We start from the raw sequence: 19842 nt of genomic DNA, 5'->3' as shown, positions 1-19842 counted from the left end.
ATGTGGGACTTCCTTGGTCGTGTGGACTTGGGCTCATCTTTCAACACAATCAATGAACATGAAAACAAACAGAATCGTAAGATTCAAGTACATTGTCGAGAAATGGCACCTTCTTAGCAATCGGTTGCTTCCTCAACACTAATGAAACAGAGAAACAACAATATGGGTCCCATTTCTTGTAGAGAAAAACTTAACAAAGTAATCTCAGAACGACGGTTCCAACCACGAACACTTATAAATAAGGAAATTTTAGGATATTACCCAATTGTTTTTAGATAAAAACACAAATAACAAACTTTTTAACTTATTGACACAAATACCTAACTTTGATCGGTCAACTTCACATGTGCACAGTCAAAAGTGACATGTAATCTTTGACCAATTATGTGGTGCCATGTCATCATGCTACATCAACACTCATAGAGTATCACGTCACGTCAACCAATAAATCATTGACAAGCCACATCACACCGAAGGATGCCATGTCATCATGACACATCATCGAATAAATATTTAAAAAAATTAGATTAAATATTTATAAATACTTAAAATATTTAATTAATTTAAAATATTTTAATATTGTTATAAAAATTTTAAATACTTTTTAAATAGAAAAATAATTTTAAAAATACAACAATATATTTTCTAAAAAATTTAAATATTTTTGAAAAATACTTTAATGATTTAAATAAAAATTTAAAAATAAAATATTATTTTTAAGTATTTTAAGATATAAGGTAGTAAAACGTGTACCAATAAATTAAAATTTTAAACTATAAAATAATTTTTTAATATTTTTTCATTTAAAAATATTTTATATCAATAATAAAAGGTGTAAATAAGTAAGAATAAATTATTTTAATTAACTAATACGAATTTTATGTATTTTTATTATAAATAAAAGATAGAATATTTGTACCAACAAATAAGAATTTTAAAAATAAGTTCTTTTTACTATATATTGTATTATATTAAATAATATCTTAAAGTAAAATAATTACATTTAAGGTATTAAGTAAAATAAAGTATTAATTATATATATATATTTTTAAAATAATTATCAAATTTTATATTTTATTAAAGTAAAGGTAATGAAATGTGGAAGAAATTTTAAAACCAAAAATTATTTTTGTAAAAAAAATTTACAAAATAACCTAAATAAATTATGGATTATGTGGTGGATAACGTGTCATCCTACATGGAGGATGATGTGGCATACCATTGATGTGGCACTTGTCGTTGTTAGCACCGTGTAATCGGTCTAAGCTTATATGTCACCTTTGACCATACATATGTGAAGTTGATGGGTCAAAGTTAGGTATTTTTATAAATAAGTTAAAATTTTGGTTATTTGTGTTATTACGTTAGAAAAGGAGTAATATACTAAATTCCTTATAAATAATCATATCATAAACAATTAAATCATCTTCTTCCCAGTAAACCACATCAGCCACATCTCTCGTTGTTCAAGCAGGTGATCCTGACCATACCTCAGATTTCCTCCTCTCACCGAACGTCACTACTGTAGATGGAAAACTTCTTTACCTTCGCCGGCTTCCGAATCTTGAAAGACGCAGAGCCACCCAGTGCTTTTGCAGTCACCAAGCAAGCAAGGCAGAATTCCCTGCGCTTAATGGCCAAAGTGTCTCTTATGCTGCACTCGCTAATCCTGCGGGGTTCGTCAACCCACCTCATGCGCATCCTCGTTCCGCCGAGCTCTTGTTTCTCATATACGGCTCCCTCGACGTCGGCATTGTCGACACCATCAGGATGCTCTACAAGCAGGCCCTCCCAGCCGGGGACATGTTCGTGTTCCCCAAGCCCGGCATTGGCGCTCTCGGCCTTCGGTAGCGCCAGTGCAGAGACTGTCTCCATTCCTAGCACCCTCTTTGCGAGTGCCCTTAATGACAACGTCCTCGCAAAGTCGTTCAAGACTGATGCTGCTAAAATTCAGAAGCTCAATGCAGAATTAGCTCCCAAGGGCTGGATATGGTCATAGTTGTTGTTATATGTTCTGTTTGGTGATTGATTCTCTTCGATCGGGACGTTTGAATCTAGCTTCTGAAGTTTCCTCCTAGACGTTTCTGAGGACAAATTTGATCAACATGTTAGTTTATCTATTTTTTCCAATTTAATCCAGCTCTTTTTCTTCAACAGAAGGACTTAATTGTTTCAGAAGAGTAGCACTATATTGCGAGTCAAATTAAATTGAAAAGACCGCCTACTCGATGGTTAGAAACCCAGAATAAATGAACCATGAATTCATCATATTTCATCTCAAGTGGTCAGGTAGTCAAACCAGATTCAGAGCTAACCACTGATTACACTGCAATGGCAACCATCCTCCCCATCTCTTTGAATCCAGGTGGGTGCGCAATCATGTGATGGGACTCGAAATGTCTCTCAGTAACCTGCAACACCATCTTCATCTTCTTAGCTAATCAATGGAAAGGTCAATGAAATTGAGTGGGATGCAGCCGCCCTTTTAAGGGTATGCTTTGCGATCATTTTTGGGCAAGGACAGACGTCTTTTCAGTTTTCATTGATCTAAATTTTCGATTTAGCAACATGAGCTCTTCCTTCATAATAACATATATATATCTCAAATTTGCTTAGCAGAGTGGAACAGAAGTTACAGAACAGACCAAACAATTAGCTTAAATATTGGTGAGAGAGAAAAATCTGAAAGATTAGTGAGCAGATACTGCAGAGACAACGTCAGAGATGAGAAACGTGTGAGAAATATAAGCACTCGATGGCTCTCATTTACTAGACAGCCAACGCTTGGCCATGGCAGCTTATCACAGCTGACATTAATGGTGGTCGTCCCAACGCTGCATCTTCACCCCTCTCCGATCCACCGCGACCCTGCAGAAAGCAAATCTAATTTAAGAGGAGGAAAGATGATTCAAAACCAGACTACTATTATCGAAGGCTTGGCCATCACTTGCCATCATTAGCTGAGACCCAAAGACTAAAAGAGGAGCTGCTGCTTGATACGAGGATAAATTTGCAGCCGTACAGTGTAAGATGGATGCACTTGGCTTCATTGAATGGAAATCTGAAAGAAGGTCACCGCGTATAATGAAGTGCAAGCAGTAGGTGATGCTCGGCTGCTTGAATGTGCCACAGAGCCATGCTGTGATATGATGTGCCTGTCTTGTTTTTGAAAACTGGGGGCTCTCACACTTCTTCTCCTCCTCCATTTTAGGCCTTTTTTAATTCCTTGAATGGTTCCATTTGGATTCAAGAGGGTGCAAGGTGGATAAAAGGGTCCAACGCATTCCCTTAAAAATCAAATCTTCAATAAAAGAAGAATTATTTGTTTGATCCACATAAAAATGTCACACATGAGTTCTAAAAGGACATTTAATTATTCTAAACTTGGCCTATATCAAGAATCATTTTAATGATTTTTTTCTATCAGCATCTTCTTCGCTGAGCATAACCGTCAGATATCAGCACCGAAAAATCCCTGTCGTCGATCTAGAATTCAACTCCCCAGAAGATAAATTATTTTTCACCTTGGCCAATCATGACGAGAGAACCTTCCTAACTGGTCCAATCTCTTTTTTTTTAACTTTTTTTACCAGGTACGGCGCACTACGGAAACAAAAAAGGACAGACCTGTCTTTTCGCAAGCGCGTGGCCCGTGGCCCATCGAATGAAGACTAAAGAAATATTTTACAAATCAGGTGTAATTTCCGTTACGGTTTCGTAACATTCAAATAACCCTTCCCTCGTTATTTTTTTTCTTCTCCAAACGAGCCTCACGAGGCAGAGGCATTTCCGCTGTTCATTTCACCCTTTAGGGGCAAAACCGTCCAATTAATATACTACACGAGCAATTTTTACGTTCATTGTGCTTAAAAGACGTTTTTACCCATGCTCAATTTAGATCATATCTGACAGGTAGAAACGAACATGGGTCGAATCCTGGGCCAAATCGAAACATGTAGGCAATGCGCCTTAATAAATATGTAAAAGAGCGAGGGTGAATTTGTCATAGGGAAAAAAATAGTTCACGTTATGCTGCACTTAGAGAAAATCATTAGGAGCCAAAAAACGAGCTTCATGAGGCAGGGCAGGTAGGAATTTACGTTTCAGACCCCCCCCCCCCCCACAGGGCTTATCCTGCTCACCGTCGGTAGCACACGTTTATCCCAATCATGAATCGTAGCCCTCAAATGCTCAAGTTAGTAATAATCATGATTAAAAGCGCTATCGAAAATCTCTCCCGGAACGTATTCAACGAGGTGCAATGATTAAAATGACAATAATGGCCTCGGTCACACATACCTCGAGGGGGTAAAACGGACAATCGACGCTGGCGCTCACGTTAATACTCCCGTCACCAACGAAGCACGAGCTGGCAAAAAAAAAAAAAAAAAAAACAAAAAATAATCATCAAATAACCTTATACCACCGAGAAGAAAACAGCTCCTGCCATAATTACCATGAGATGGAAATACCCATTTTACCCATTAATATAGTTAATAATGGAAATTGATAAATTTTTAAATAAAATAAAAACTCATTAAATAAGACTGATTTTCTCGAGTCTTATTAAGAAGAATAAATGGGGGGGGGGGATTAATAATGGTAATAAGATCAAACAAAAGAGAATGAATGGGGGTAAGGTGGCAGTGATGATGGGCCGGTCTGCGTCGTCGTCTGAAGAGGGCCTAATCCCCACCCATCATTGCGAATCTTGGGCCCTCCATCATTTTCATAGAGATGCAAAGACAGAAGTACCCCGGGAGAATCATCACCATGTGACGCCATCCCCATCCATATAATCATGGTAAACATTAAATCCATGACCTTCCCGGCCGCCTTTTTCCTGCTTGCACATGCATGATTGTGGCGCTCCCCTCGCCCCGTACCTCCTCTATATTTACCCTCTCCTCTTTCACCCTCTCCTCCTTGCCCCTGCCATCTTACTCTCTCTCTCTCTCTCTCTCTCTCCTTTTCTGTTATCTGTCTCTCGAGTCCAGGGAGCTTTGTCCAACTTCCATATCTAAGGCCCCAACCGACTAAAAGGTGATGTTCTCTAAAGAGACGACAATCACTTACCCTGTTTTTGCTCTTCTCTCTTCTTTCTTCTTTCTTCTTTCTTCTTTCTTCTCTCTTTGGCCGGTGGAAAATCTTTCGTGCTCGCGGATAAGCTTCTTGGTTCTGTGGTTTTTATTCTTTTTATTCTTCTGCTGCTTATTCTTCTGCTTGCTGCTTAGTGAGTGATTTCCACGTTTGGGTGAAAGTTGCTGTTGTTCTGCTATCTGGGTCGGTTTTTTGTTTCGTAATCCGATTATGGTCGCTTAGTTTTTCACGTCTGCTATTTTGGTTGTTTGAACTGTTGAAGGAGGCTGTGAACTTGGAAGGATTCTCCGCGGCTGTTCTTGTTTTTGTTTATGTATTGATGGTTTTTAAATTGGCTTTTGAAGCTTGAGCGTTTTAAGCTTGAGTTGTATCTTTTACTGGAGGGAAGGCAGTGAAGGATTTGGATCTTATGGTGTTTTTGTAGTAACAAATTTCGTCACTCTGTTTTGGTGTGTTTCTGTAGGACTTTCCCTTCGTTAATGCACGAGAGGATTTTTTTTTTCTTTCCTATCGGGTCTTGCTGCAAAAGGTGGCAAAAAACGGGCTCGTTTTATATCTTGAAAATTATATTATTTTTTACAGTTTAGTGTTCTTCTGGGTTCGTTAAAACAGAGGCGTTTCTGTCGTTATTTGGAGAGCCCTTCTCGATTTAAAAAAAGTATCTTCTTCTCGATTTTAAAAAGTCGCAGTACTTCAGAAGAGGCAGAAAGGTGGAAGCAGAGTATCTCAGGGGGATGAGTGTACTGCAATTTTCTGCTCTATACCCATCATTTCTTCACGTTTTATCACAACAACAGAACAAAAGGGTTGTTCAAAAGTCGACAGCTTTTGAAGAAATTTGGGCTTTGTTTCAGCTTTGATTCTTTAACCGTAGCTGCTTTTACCTTTAAAGTGGCGTAATGGCATTCGTTGGATGTGTTCCATCAATGAACTCTTTAAGTTTCTGTTGTTGTTTCCTTCATTGCTTTGGTTTCTTTGCTCTGTTTTTTCTTTAATCTTCTGTCGGTAATCAATTCTCCGTCTTTTTTCACATTAGATTGGGTGATGTCTTTGTAAAGAGATCAGGAGAGACGATTCTCCATAAACCCATCAAGAATGAGAATCCTTGGAAATATCGGTTCAGTCATCCAGTGACCCTCGGTGGTGGGTCCAGATGCCTGTAAACGTGGCATGGGTTCAGATACTTCAAGGTTGAAGTAGGGTCCTGGCTATATCGATAGGATAAAAGTTCTCTCAACTCTGCATAGTAGGTTTGGTTTGTATTATTATACTGGTGTTTAATCGTATTTGTTTAATATTCCCTGCCAAAACGCGAAAAGTCCTTGGATTTCACTTCCACAAATGTCTTATCTGGAATGGTGTTTATAATATATATATATATATTCTGCGAGAACACTTTTCTGATTCTGTTCTCACATGCTCAGGGTACTTCCAAGGTTTACCTCGTCATGGAAAGGCTGAACTCAAAGCTGTACTTGCAGAACTGCTACATCATCCAAGAGAACGAGAAGCTGAGGAGGAAAGCTCAGCTTCTCAATCAGGAGAATCAGGCCCTGCTTTCTGAGCTCAAGCAGAAACTCTCCAAGTCAAACGGTGGCCAGAGCCCCAATACTAACAATGACCGTGTTCCTGACCTCAACATTGGCGGCGGGTCCAACCCAAATCCCAGCAGCTCCAGCAAGTCCTGAGGAATCTATCAGATATCTGAAAGTTCTTGTAGAGTCCCCATTAGAGAGACGTATATGATAGGAAGAAATGCAATCTTTTTGTCACCTTTTTGGCTCCTTTTGTAAAACTGCAGGAATCTAATGTAGTAAATTCAGTATAGCTATAAACAGAGCATCCTTCTTTTGTAGTTCACTTGTTTTATCCTTTTCTTCTACTATCGCCACCTAAAAAATTATTAAGTACAAAATTTGCAACTTGTCAAAGATGAATAGACTAATATAATAATCTTCGCTCAGCTTCTTGTTGACGCTCCAAATTGAAGAATAAAATGCCTTTAAATGTTGGCAAGCTGTTGTTTACGTCACCAGAAGAACAGACTAGTTTTTCTTGAGCAGTTACAATGTTATCACCGGAAGTGTAACTGCAGAGAGCCGTGGACTCTGCACAAATGGCCTTTAGATCCTGTTCTCCGCATGCAGAAGGGTTTGTGCCGACAGGGAATATATCACAAATCAGAAAAAAAAATGACGGATATCCAACCAAGTTTACGTCACAGATTGTGAAACAAGTCATTGTCGTTCTTTACTATATTAGTCTGGTACAAGTAGGAAAAAGAGTAGTCGTATCAGTCTGATATGACATGGGTGACGGTTCTGGAAGATCTTCATCTTTGACTTCGATGTTTCTCAAGAAAGTACATCAACGTTGAGTGATGGTCAGTTTGAACAAGGAAATAACTGAGAAGAAAGAAAGGCAAATAATCTTGAACAATTCTCACTTTCTGTTCTTATGTCTAATCTTGGTTAGAGTGCAACACTGAGCATCCCAGACAACACTCATTTACCAAGAAAGAAAACCCATAACAATTGATGAAATAAGTAGTAACTATATTTATCTGCCAAAGTGTTAGTAAGACTTTGATCCCAGTGGATAATCCTTTCCGTTGAAAAAGAGGATCAAATAGTTTTCAAATATCAGAGATGATGGAATTACATGGTAGCGTGTCATACTCTGGATACGCGCGTTAGTTGGGACTCCAAAAAACGTATATACATCAATACCTGTTTTTCTTCAAACGAAAACTAGTGCCCAATTATGTCAAATTTGCCCTAGGGGGAGCCACACACTTCTTCCAATAGGTCAGATCGTCCAGAGCAAACAGGTTATCTGCTGGTTGAACATTTCAACTTAATAACCGGCATGTGTTTGAGTACACTGAGGATCTCTCTGAGCCTTCCCGTATCCAATGGGTCTACCTCAAATAAAGGACGACGAACTTTACATTTGTCATCCCGGTAATGTAAGGAGTCCAAAGCAATAATTGTTTCAAAGTCTCAATGGGCTCTACAGACTCTGGGTTTTACCATTGTTTAGAGTCCCTCAGGTGTGCGACCATTATTCTTTCGTTGTGACCATTCAAAATAGAATTGACTTCCTATGCACTGAAGTCCAGTCCAAACATCAGTCTACATTTTTTATTCCAACAATTCCAATGTTGCAAACATTAAAAGAAACAATTAACATAATCAAGATAAAGAAATGGACGGAAGATTTTATAATTTCACTTGTTTACGAGTAATGCGTAATCAAAATTTAGTAATTGAAGAATTCAAAGGGAGAATCTACATGGAACTTTAGAAAAGAACTACCTGCGCATGGCAAGCTGAGGAATACCGCAATCTACAGTACGTATGCCAACACCAGAAGCCAATATCGTTGACCCACAACCCATATCATTCCTCACCACGAATTCCTATAAACAGACGAGTATCAGTTAGTGAGTCTAAGCTACCGTGCACCATCTCAAATACCTCATATTGATCTGCATCAATGGGTGGGTTTATCTTATTATTTATAATCATGGTCTACTGTTAACGAATGAACAAAGGATCTATATTTTTAAAGATGACATGATATTTAATAACGATTCTAGACATAGCATCAACAGGAATCAGGAATATTAAGACAGAGGCTAGGTTTGAAGAGGTTCCACCTAAACTTCCTAATAAAAAATATACGACCTTATTATAGTGTACAAATTCAAAAGAATATCAGCACAGAGAGAGATTGCCTCGTCATACCCCTGCACTCCTCTCACCTAGGCACTAGAAGTTACAAGAGAAGAATTGAGGAGGATGTGAAAAACGCATGCTTTATGGTAAAAGGTGGAGACTTCTCCACAGTACTCATTATGGACACATGCTAGAAAAGGCCAAAGCAAAATTCTTCATGCCTGTGAGAGGGTATGCCACAAGACATGAAATTTGAGGTCAAAGAAACAAAACTTGCAGAAAATGAGTTTAGTGGAAACTAGAATGTTGAGATAAATGGATGCCAAAGCCAGGAAAGACAAGATAAAAAATAAACATAATACGTGGCATAAAGATTGGTAACAAGAAAGGAGAAAAGAGGACTGAAATTTTCCGGTTCAATAAGATTACAAAACTTAACAAGAGAACGGTGGCCAAAAAAGATACGGATGAAAGTGGTGAAGAAAGTTGGTTCACAGCTTTGATGATAATATGACAAAGCAAGTAAGGTACAAACATATATTGGTTCCATTTGATATACAAGCATCAAGATAAGCTTTTAAAAATAAGTAGCCATAACAGAGGAAAATATTAGGAAAAATACCCCCTATATAAACCATTACCTGAGTTGGAAGTCCATGGATTCTTGCCACTTCTTTAAAAAGAAAAGCAATTACACCAGTTGTTGCATAGAGCTGGTTTGCATTGTACTTGATGACAATACCCTTTTGCAGTTCTGGTCAGTGGTGTTCTTCATATTTGTCAGAATAATTTGGCTGTAGAAACAAGAAACATTTTTTCTTCAATAATTAGCCCCAAAACAAGCGATATGAAAAATTCATCATGCTAAAATAAGCACCAAAAAATAGACTTCACATATGCATTCAAAAATCAAGAACACTGAACTGGTCAATAGTGTCTAGGAGAAGCACCAAAACAAAGACTCCACAAATGCATTCAAAATCAAGAACACTGAACTGGTCAATAGTGTCTAGGAGACTATCCTGGACACTCTACGTCCCTGGACACTCTACGTCCATTTAATTTTTTAATACATTTAATAACTTTTTTATTTTCATTTGTGAAGGATACTGAGTAGTTTTTAGCAAATACAAGAGGTATAAGGAGGGCATAAGCACAAAATTTGACCTTTTGTTTTGGACATGTCACAGATTTTATCACTGAGAAGGAAGACATATAATACTCCAAAATTCACAAGCATGAGGTTCAACTCATCAACAAGGGGTGACTTTTATGGAATCTTTTAGAGAATTTGCAGATTTAGAGATTACTCAGTTTCTACTAGCATTGATTGAAGCAGATCCTTCAGCTTTTTAGCAATCACTACTTCAAGTATAAAGAAAATTTGTTCAAAGAGAAATTCAAGTACAAGAAACTTAGTCCAAAATTCCTAAAATTTTTCTAATAGATGGTTTTACTCAGAATATCTTTGGAAACTATGATTTATAGCATTCTTACCAAGAAAAGATTGGTGAATTGCTCTCTCCGAACCATCCACACCCAAGTATTCTTGAGCTAGGCAATTAATAATACGTCTCTTTGCCAGAAACATGGTAAGAGCACCAGCACCCTCTACTGAACCAGAGCCTACCTGCACGATTCATCAAACTGCAACAATTATTATTACAAACAAAATGAGCAGCTTGTAAATAGATATTTAACAAAAGTTTAGATACCTCATATGAATACATGGCTCTAGTACTTTTATCAAATTCGGTTATAGAAAACCAGGCTTACACCAAGTTCTTAAGGTCATTGACTTGTTTCCTTATCAAATTATAAAAAAGAATGAACAGGTAGAAGCTCCACAACATGAAAGCAAGAACTATGACAACTGTGTTCTGGTTAAACTTCATGGAGCCAGAGTTGCCATGAGACCTGTTGTTGCAATCAACATAACAGCTCTTGCTAACTTAACACGCTTTTACAAACTCCAAGGCAGATTTTTTGTTAGTCACACAAATGGCTCGTGAATTCTGTAGCATTAGATAGACTCAAGAAGGTTTATCATTTATATTGAAATAAAAATGTCTGACTGGGGATATAAGATGACCTCAAGACGTTGTTTCATTAGGGCCCTTATCTATATTCTATAGAAGTATAAAATTTATTAAATATTACTTATTAAAAAAAAGTGGAAGTAGCAATGGCCAAAATGATATGTCATTAGCTTCTCACTCAAAGTTTACCTCTTCATTATCAAATAAAGCAACCATTCCGATCGCTTGTTCATCTGATCGATCTACAGGTTGTTTACATGAATCTAGTAGAGCTCTTAGTGCAAAACTTGAAGCAAGATTGTCTAGTCTCGCAGAAAATATGAACTCACCATTTCCACCTCCCAAGCAACTGGGCAGAGTGTCACAGACGTTCAGTTCAAGATTCACTATTTCATCAGAAGAATAGCCCAACTAATCTGATAAAACCTGAGAAGCATCAAACTAATCAGAATTTCCAGAAAATAAACTTAAAAGCAAAAATTTCCCAGCAAAACTTAGCAGACATTTCAGTCCATATGTTAATGTGAATAATAAAGGTTGCCGTTCAGGAGCCAATCACATTCTTAGAATTACTGTGCACACAATCTCATGGTTCCCACCCCCAGGTCAAAGTTCACAACACTATGCCTCATCAATAAAACAGCCTTGTTCATATTACACCCTGCACCAATTTTAACATGAAACATTCAGCTTATTCATTGGTTTGCAAAGTTGAACCAGCTGTTATGCCTTTATTTCTACAAATGTTATTCCAAAAAAAAAAAGTTGTTGGACCGCTGATTGAACATTTAGACCATTATCTACTGAAATATTTAGATCATGATGAGCACTTTAGAGTTATAAGAAATTGATAGATAGGTAGAAGTATCATGATTTAGGAGATATGCACATATTAATTGGTTTCATATTTACGTATATGTATAGAAATGCATACAAGCGAGTGCAGAAGTATATGCAACCTATGATGAACTAGTGACAAGGTTTATATATGATCAAATTTATTCAAATTGTAAAAAAATTTAAACATTTCCTGTCATAAAAACAAGTCTGCATGCAGGTGCCATGACACCTGATTCCTTCTCGATAGGCATGGTCCAGGTCAGCAGGAAGTGGGTGCATGTCCTGCTACGAGTTGATCTATTTACACTTGTGTGCTACCTACCTCAAAAGTATCATTCTCGTATATTTCCTTCAGAACAGACTTTGCAAGGATTTCAAACACTGCCTGCACTAGCAAAGGATGGTGAGCAGTTTTTGATGAAGATGATCAACTATTTCTCTTGGCAGATTTTGTACAAGCCTCCTCATGCATTTTCCCTAGAAGTAGACCAGGCAAGTCTCTAGATTTGGTTTAAACCCATCCGTGTTTACCGTATGAACAAAAAGGGTTGCTAGAAATTGCAATTGGAACATGCAAACCTTTCAAAAGAAGCCATCCTAAAATGAGTATATTGCAGAGCTGCAAAAACCACCATAAAAAAATGTAAAAAAAAAAAAAAAACAAAGAATAATAGAAGTGACATTCACGAAAAAAAAAAACTCAACCATAGAATATTAAATGAATAACAATTAAAAGAAGAGATTGGCAAAGAGCAGCAAACGTAATAGAGGTCTTTCCACTTTAACAAGGTTGTGCAGAAAAGAACATTCATTAGCTCTAACTATAGCTCTTCCAGCCACACTTAAATCATGGTCAAACCATGTGTGCCATAACCCAGCTCCATAAGTCTGTACATTCATCATAAGATATCCAGCTTTTGACGAGGCAGATCTGGGTTTTAATTTTGGACATGGGCTATCAGTATGTGCAGCAATTGCATGGAACCCACTACCTAAAGTGTATCTGCAAGCAAGATTAACCCCCATAACACTTGCTATTGCAGTGAGGCAAATCGTGAGGAAATAAACATATATATTTCATACAAAAACTCTGGTGATAAATGATGGCATACACCTAATAGTGGTGCTATATTCAGATATATGTGGTGATCACATCTATGGTTCAAGTCGTAGCTTTCCTTAGCTACCATATGGGTGGACATGGTAACATAAAAAGTCAATAGAATTCATTTCATTGCAACTGCACCGGCATTTGTCCACCAGTTCATATGGACAGATTTACTTTAGAGATTATGAAAATTTGAAATCCTGAGCTCCTTTTCCTCAATAACAGGTGATACCGTAAATTTTGGTATTCTTTGGTCCAATAGGAGAATCCTTGCATGGAAACAAAATGAACAGCAAGTGAATAAGACCATCATCTGGCTCAACTTTCTGCAAAGTCTGCGTAAATGTTTACAGTTAAGGTTCTTGATGAACATTAAGAACTCCTTTGATGTGTTCCCTGACTTCTTAATAACTTTATGCATGACAAATAGAAGAATAGGAAGGCATTCCTTCTTCAATGCCACTTGAACAAGAAAGTGAAACAACAGTACAGATAAGCAGGGTCCACCAAATCGTCATTCTTTGAGGGGAAACGGTAAAGTTAACTTGGTACCTTGACACCTAGAAGAAACCGTTTTGTGTTTTTCACCCAAATATGCTAAATATCATACTAAAAATGTTTTACGCACTTTTCTCAACAGCAAAAGCTATCAGACTGGACATATTTCTTGTAAAGACGTAGCACCCACCAGGCTTAAGATCCCACTCTTCCTTCCCGTTTAGCAAATAAAATCCTGCTGCAAGGAGTTGTTTTTAAGCTTCAGCTGCAATCAAGAAGAGACAATATTTGAGCAGTCACGAAGTTTGTGTATAATAGCTACAAGAAATTCAAAAGAAAAAGAGAGAGAGAGCAATATGGCACTTGCAAAGTCTGTTTTCTACTCTGGCCTCAGTTTTTTTTTTTAATAACTCCAGAGCAGAGTTCAGCTAAATAACCACTGATCATAATTGTTAGAATTTGAAGCGAGCCAGAATGGCCAAGCAAATTTCAAGCGTGTTCTGCTCCAACTGAAGTCGAACACAAAGTAACCGATGACAACTCTCTAATGTCTTCCTGTTTTCCCTATTAACTCTTCTTATTTTCCTCTCATATATATATATATATATTAGCTAAATGTTTTTAAGTAAATAAAAAATGACCGCAAAAACAACAACAAGAAAACTCTTCCCGTAGGGCCGCAGTTGACCCGTATCAACTTCAGAGCGCGCAGGCAGCTCTACAAGCTTGGTCTAGCACCAAATGTAGTTGTCCTCGGCAGAAGGTCAAACAACAACAAGAGAGCAAGAACACGCAATTTGAATAAACAAAGCAGGACAAATAAATTTATCAAACAACAACAAACACCAGTAAAACAAATTTATCAAAACTGATAAAAAAAATGAAACACGCATTACCAGAGGCACAAGACTCGTTGAAATAGTCCAAGAAGTCTCCAACTATCCATTGACTCTTGCAGCCTTTGAACTCTGGTTCAGTTTTCAAATTGGCAGGAAACAGAAGTTGAAAAACCAAGAGGTGTGTAAGATATTATTGTTTCAGAATGAAGTTCGGAGGAGTTTAGAGAGATTGTTCAAACCTCGGGACGTTCATCTCAGTGAAGCAACATACAGAGAGAGTCGAAACACTGCGTAGACGTTCGGCATAGGGCGTTGAGAGTAACAAGGGAGGTAGAAAGTGATGTGTGACAATCGCAGAAGGCAGCGATGGCAAATGATGCATCGCCATTGCCACAGTGGCGGACATGGAAACCTTTCCAGTTTTCTTCTGCTAAGATTTTTCGTCTGAGAGGAAACGAAAAGGCTCCATGGTTCTAATTAAAGCGCCTAAATTGGCCGGTTTCCAATTCGTCTTCAACATGCTTTGGTGAAAGAACGATGGGATCTTGGATTTTTTTATTATTATATATTAGATTAATCAACAAACCCTTGATAAATAAAAGATACTTTGAAATGTTTAGGAAGGAGATAAGAATTAAGACGCTAAACATGTCACTAAGCTCGAGAATCAATCCATTATCTGTTAACAATTTTTGTATGCAGAAATAAAAAAATAAATATAGCATATAAAGCAGGTGTTTTCTCCCCATGGAACGGGCTTCTGGACCCTATGTACTAAAAACAAAGATGAGCCAGACGCCGAACTGTTTGCCTCCTTCCTTATGGTACAATACCAGAGCTAATCAATAGTGTACTGGTTCAACCATAGTGCGTCCAGAAACTTAAAGTTGTAAAACAAGTCAAAGAGTACACCCTCATGTGCCTCGTTTGTCCTCGAGAAACACTCAATTGGAAGAGACAGACGAGAAGGTTCCATCTCAGTGAGTTCCTCTTCATTGCTATTGCAGGCGGTATACTCTCTTCTAAGAGCCAAGCCAACAATAGGACTTGATCCTCAGACTGACCTGTCAAACTAAATATGTTGTTTCATGTTTGTTTAGAACAGTATCCACAAATCAAGAGTAGACACTATAACAGTGATTAACTAACCGAGTTCATACTTCGCATTTTCATAAAACAGAGATTTAGGGAGACTCTAATGGATTTATACAAATTTGATCTTCAGTTCCAGTTACAATATCCTTGCCAACATCTGCAACTATCTATTCTATCATTGTACAAATTGGGATTTGTTAGAGGAAAAAGAAGCCAAAGGAAAGCCACCAAACCACTCGCAGATGCCATAATTGTCAAACCTGAAAACACAATGTACAACAATGAACATTTCTAACTTCAAAAGAGACCTTTTTTTTTATTATTCATGAATTCTATGCCACAATAGTAATAGCACATAAGAGTTTTTTATTTAACGTGAGGAAAGAGAGAAGAAATACCTCTTGCCCGTGGAGATGATAATACAGGTAATCCCATCACATTGCAGAACATATGAGCTACTATAGGAGCAAAGAGATTACCTACAATTTATTTGAGAAATATGTTAGGAGCGTTATCAAGACCCAACAACACAGTCAAGACTGCCTTCCCAAACAGCTTAGTACGGCAGCTTTTTTTTTTTTTTTAACCCTTCTCCACGGAATGCTTCCAGGAAATCATACTGCAATGAAGGGAATCAATCATCTGGTGGGGTATTACATGCAGAGTTTGACTCCTACTGCTACCATATAGATGAAACAACAAGTGTGCCACTAACAATGTTGGAACTCATACTAGAAGTTAAGCAAGAGACCTGATCTAATGAACAGAAAAGCAGCATACCACCCAAAAATCACCGTGTAACCAAGCTGGATACCTGGAAAACACGTTTTCTATCACATTTCAAGCAGAAGACAACAAATATCAAATCAAGATGTAACAAATTCTGGACAATCAATTAGTCCTTTTAAAAATGATTACCAGCCACCACTCACCCTGGTTCTTTCCATTTATAGCAATAAAATATCAGAGTGGAAAAAAGAAATAAATCTCAAATACGGTGATAGCCTAAGAAAATTCCATACTCAGAACAACTCTACATCCAAGATGTGACTACTCCACATCTTCTCATGATTCTGCCTACACAATAACGCCACTGCTAGTAGGGAAAGAGAGGAGATGATTACCTACAATAACTGCAGCTTTAAAGAAACTATAGCTCTGCACACAATACAGCTCCAAGAAATGGTTCAAGTGCGCTGTGATAGGAAAGAGAATGTTGAAAAGAATTATCAAAAAGAAACTTCAACTAAAATTTGTTAAGGTGAAAATTGAGATACCAGAGATAAATAGGAGCCTTTGTTATTCAGTTCACTTCAAATTATTAAAAGGCATGGTATTCACATTAAATGGAGCTGACAATTCTGCTAGAATTCCTAGGACTATTGATATATAGCCAAATAGCAAATCACACACTGAGCTTGAGTTTCCATTGCTTCACCAATTGAGTGCTTCTTTAGCTATTGCATTCTGCTAAACCTAAAAACTACCTCACAATATACCCCTGAAGTGCAAAATAAGAATTTGCCCCTTTTTTATCTGCTTCCTTCTCCTTCATATTTTCAATTAATGTTTAAGCTTCTGCTTCTCTTGATTGTAATGAGAATTATTATGCTATCAAGTGGATAGAACTCCGTGACTCCACATAAAAAAATCTGTAGATGATGCATTGGTAGCAAAAGAGAGCAGATCATTTTCCTCTCACACAAAGGAGGCTTTAACTGCTACCACGTCTACTAATGGTGGAGTATGTTATTTGATTAATTGATTGTCCAGTTACACTACTAAAAATCTCAGAATCACAGACGAGCATTACAGGGTTGCAAACATGAAATGTGAAGTTGCTGATATCATCGGATCATCCATAATCATGCTATTTGGTCAGTAAATGACAGGTATCAGAAAAAAAATCCCCAATATCATCACCGTCAGAAACTCCATAGGTTCATTTTTTTTTACATGGTTTACAGATAGCTATAATTCTGCTGATTTTCATGCTATACCAGTAAAAAAACATGCATGTGGGTCTTGCAAAAAGACTTCTGTTTAATAGTTTTGAGAAGTTTCAGCTGATGTGTGGAATGACACAGTGGCTCAAGCTATATATCTGAACCACAAAAATATAGATGTATCGATAAACATAAGGATACTTTGCAACTTCCATTAGAAGATAAAATAATTACACACACCTGGAAAATTGAGAACACTGTAGACACTTTACCATTGATTTCAGTTAGTTGATGTAATCACAGACATTAAAACAAAAAAATAAACAAATAAACTAAAATTCCTTATATGAGTATTAGGAAAGAAGGAAGCAGGCATACTTTCAGTTGATTATGGGAGTATCTAAATGCATATAAAAGCAGGACACAGTTGAACTGTCCCATAAAATCATAAAGTTTTCGTTTCAAACAGTTCTTATGTGCCTTTCAAGCAAAAAGATATGAAACTGGAGGATTGACACTATGTTCCAACTGAGAATACAAGTATGTTGGCAGAAAAGTTAAAATTAATTTGTGCAAATTAATATGCTTGTTTTGAGATTAACTAGCACATCTTAGGATATACAGAATATGATTGTTGAGTAGTAAAAGTAACTTGGCTTTATTACGGCAGAACATTTTTGCCAAATGAAATAAAACAAGTAGGCAAATATTCAGAAGAAGAGACTGCTGTTTACCCAAGCTGAAGAAAATTGGGCTCAGAAATATGATGTGGTAAGTCTTGAATCCCCCACAAAGAAGTAAAGGGATCATACAAGCTCTAAATACCAACTCTTCTGTAAGTGGTGCCTGTTATATAAGAAGTAAAAACAATGGAAACATCAAGGCGTGATTTGACACATGATATTTGAAATATAATAATTCTCAAGCAATGACTATTAAGTTTAAATAACAAAATGTTGCCACAAATGATCAAAATGTAGCAAGAAGACTGTACCATATTTTGATGCAAAAACACATGTTAACAAAGGTACCTCTGAGTTTTGGTTAAGAACCAAGATAAGACAATTGCAAAAGGATACTAACCACAATATAGTTACGCCAAGCCATAACATTGGCAACATTTGAGTGGAAACTATTCAAAACACTCTGGAGAGTTATGCGAACAAACTTATCTTGCTTCCATGTACCAACAAGATATAAGAGTTTTGAGACAAAAGATCCACTATATAACAGAGAAGTCAAGAACACTGGAATGACCACAGCTTGCCACTGTTTCAAGAGAATAAGATAAACTTCACCTCAAAGATTCTGCTCAAATTAAAGAAAGAAAAATCCTGCTTTTCTCTAAAGCAAGTATAAATCTATGAGAAACAGATGATTCTCCACCAAATGCTAGTTGATTCCTTATTTTTTAATTCACATCTAGAAAGAAACGGGTGCAGTGAAACAACAGTAAAAAATAATAACACGTAAAACCCCTTACCAGGTGATCTAGTCGGATGCCAAAAGTGCCAAAGATGAGCGGCCAAGCTTGGACTGTTTTTATCTAATGGAATTCGCCAAAAAAGACAGAATGCAGTAAATAATGATAAAGATAAGCACACTCGGCTATTCCAGGAGTAAAACTAGCAGAAATACCAACTATTGCAAAAATGCAGCCAAAATTTCCTTGTCTAGTTGTATCAAAGAAAATCATGCCAAAAAGAAGAAAACTACATGCCAAAAAGAAGAAAACTGTCAAATGCCCAGCTCTTAAGTCATTTCTGAATGAAAAATTCAGCTCAGAGTTCTAAGAATTCTACAAAAATATATCTAGACTGCTAATGCAGTATACAGACATGATTTTGCAAGGTAGCAGCAGGACGAACAAAGCCTGAGTTAGGAGATCTTTGTCCCATAGTTATACTTAGCACTCAAGCAAGCAGAGCAGTAGAAGGGCGCTTTTAGACTCGCATCACCTCCATAAAGGAACAACATTTCCTAAAATACATATGCAAGCACAACAACATCTGTAAATATGAACTGCAAAAATAGAAACAAAAGCATAATTTTATAATTCCATCGGTACTTCGGAAGCTGGCCTACCACTCTGTAGTGATGAAAAGGCAAGCCCAGCAAATTGGAGCAAGATATGAATTAACGCCAAACAATGAAAACGAAAAAAATGGTCAGCATGATCTTTTAACTTATTCACGCATCTAATCTAAAAAGACAAGTTACGAAACTCGACAAAACGCAGGCTTGAGCCGCCGCCCCACCCTATCAACAAATTTTAACGAAGATCAGGTCATGCTACATAGAACAGGAGATAGAGATTACTGGAAGCAGACAGGAGGTGAGAAAAGCCGAAGCTATGGATGAGACAACTGCGCAGACAAAGCGCCGGATCAAGAAGTTGCTCTTAGAGGTAGGCGGAGGTAAGCGAAGGATCAGAGAAGGCGAGTAGAGGATGGCGACGTAGAAGACCGCCATAGCCAGACACGCAACCACCGCAACCGGTCTGGAAACGGAAGCGTCCGCCATTTCAGGAGCCAGAAGAGCTCGCGAGATCTCTATTAAGGCAGAGCCAGATTAAATGCACGGAAGTGGTCGGAGAATGAAGAGATACCATCGTTACGGTGACTACAGTCATTTCGGTTTTCCATTTTTTTTCCCCGTAGTGATTCCGTGGAGAGTCGAACAAATGAAAAAAAAATA

The 19842-nt window shown here is 37.4% G+C and overlaps 2 protein-coding genes and 2 pseudogenes across 6 annotated transcripts; 2 read left to right on the top strand and 2 right to left on the bottom strand.

Annotated features, from left to right (window-relative positions):
- LOC137958573 (putative germin-like protein 9-2) lies at positions 1-1999 on the top strand (annotated as a pseudogene).
- A 2943-nt stretch (positions 2000-4942) lies between these two features.
- Positions 4943-6934, top strand: LOC137960620 (protein LITTLE ZIPPER 4). 3 transcript variants are annotated; one of them, XM_068808283.1, is made up of 2 exons: positions 4943-5043; positions 6525-6934. In XM_068808283.1, the coding sequence occupies exon 2, from the start codon at positions 6549-6551 to the stop codon at positions 6786-6788; it is 240 nt and encodes a 79-aa protein (XP_068664384.1). In that variant the 5' UTR covers positions 4943-5043; positions 6525-6548; the 3' UTR covers positions 6789-6934. The 3 variants fall into 3 exon arrangements, with proteins under 3 accessions (XP_068664384.1, XP_068664386.1, XP_068664385.1); XM_068808285.1 differs by lacking the exon at positions 4943-5043 and adding an exon at positions 5092-5175; XM_068808284.1 differs by lacking the exon at positions 4943-5043 and adding an exon at positions 5190-5283.
- A 1385-nt stretch (positions 6935-8319) lies between these two features.
- Positions 8320-14492, bottom strand: LOC137958572 (probable aspartyl aminopeptidase; annotated as a pseudogene).
- Positions 14493-15234: 742 nt separating this feature from the next.
- LOC137959759 (CAAX prenyl protease 2) lies at positions 15235-19809 on the bottom strand. 3 transcript variants are annotated; one of them, XM_068807104.1, is made up of 8 exons: positions 19465-19809; positions 18629-18691; positions 18229-18414; positions 17880-17991; positions 16324-16395; positions 15951-16013; positions 15598-15678; positions 15235-15459 (listed from the first exon to the last, which is right to left on the bottom strand). In XM_068807104.1, exons 1-8 carry the CDS (start codon positions 19666-19668, stop codon positions 15326-15328), a joined length of 915 nt encoding a protein of 304 aa, XP_068663205.1. In that variant the 5' UTR covers positions 19669-19809; the 3' UTR covers positions 15235-15325. The 3 variants fall into 3 exon arrangements, with proteins under 3 accessions (XP_068663205.1, XP_068663206.1, XP_068663207.1); XM_068807105.1 differs by lacking the exon at positions 15951-16013; XM_068807106.1 differs by lacking the exon at positions 18229-18414.
- Positions 19810-19842: the final 33 nt, after the last annotated feature.

The sequence above is a fragment of the Aristolochia californica genome, unplaced genomic scaffold (assembly GCF_029961685.1).
Source record: "Aristolochia californica isolate CCGP_79_NKW_82.1479 unplaced genomic scaffold, dmAriCali1.0.hap1 SCAF_3, whole genome shotgun sequence".
Lineage (NCBI taxonomy): Eukaryota > Viridiplantae > Streptophyta > Magnoliopsida > Piperales > Aristolochiaceae > Aristolochia > Aristolochia californica.
The sequence above is the reverse complement of the archived record's forward strand: the minus strand, read 5'-3'. Positions and strand labels throughout refer to the sequence as shown.

Bases quoted from the DNA above. Each gene is read 5' to 3' on its own strand.
- LOC137960620 (XM_068808283.1), top strand. From the start codon at position 6,549: ATGGAAAGGCTGAACTCAAAGCTGTACTTGCAGAACTGCTACATCATC.
- LOC137959759 (XM_068807104.1), bottom strand. From the start codon at position 19,668: ATGGCGGACGCTTCCGTTTCCAGACCGGTTGCGGTGGTTGCGTGTCTG. The intron at 16,396-17,879 runs GTAAACAGCAGT...TTCCTATCACAG, and splicing joins CCCAATTTTCTTCAGCTTGG to CGCACTTGAACCATTTCTTG. The intron at 16,014-16,323 runs GTAATCATCTCC...CGTGTTTTCCAG, and splicing joins TAAAGCTGCAGTTATTGTAG to GTATCCAGCTTGGTTACACG.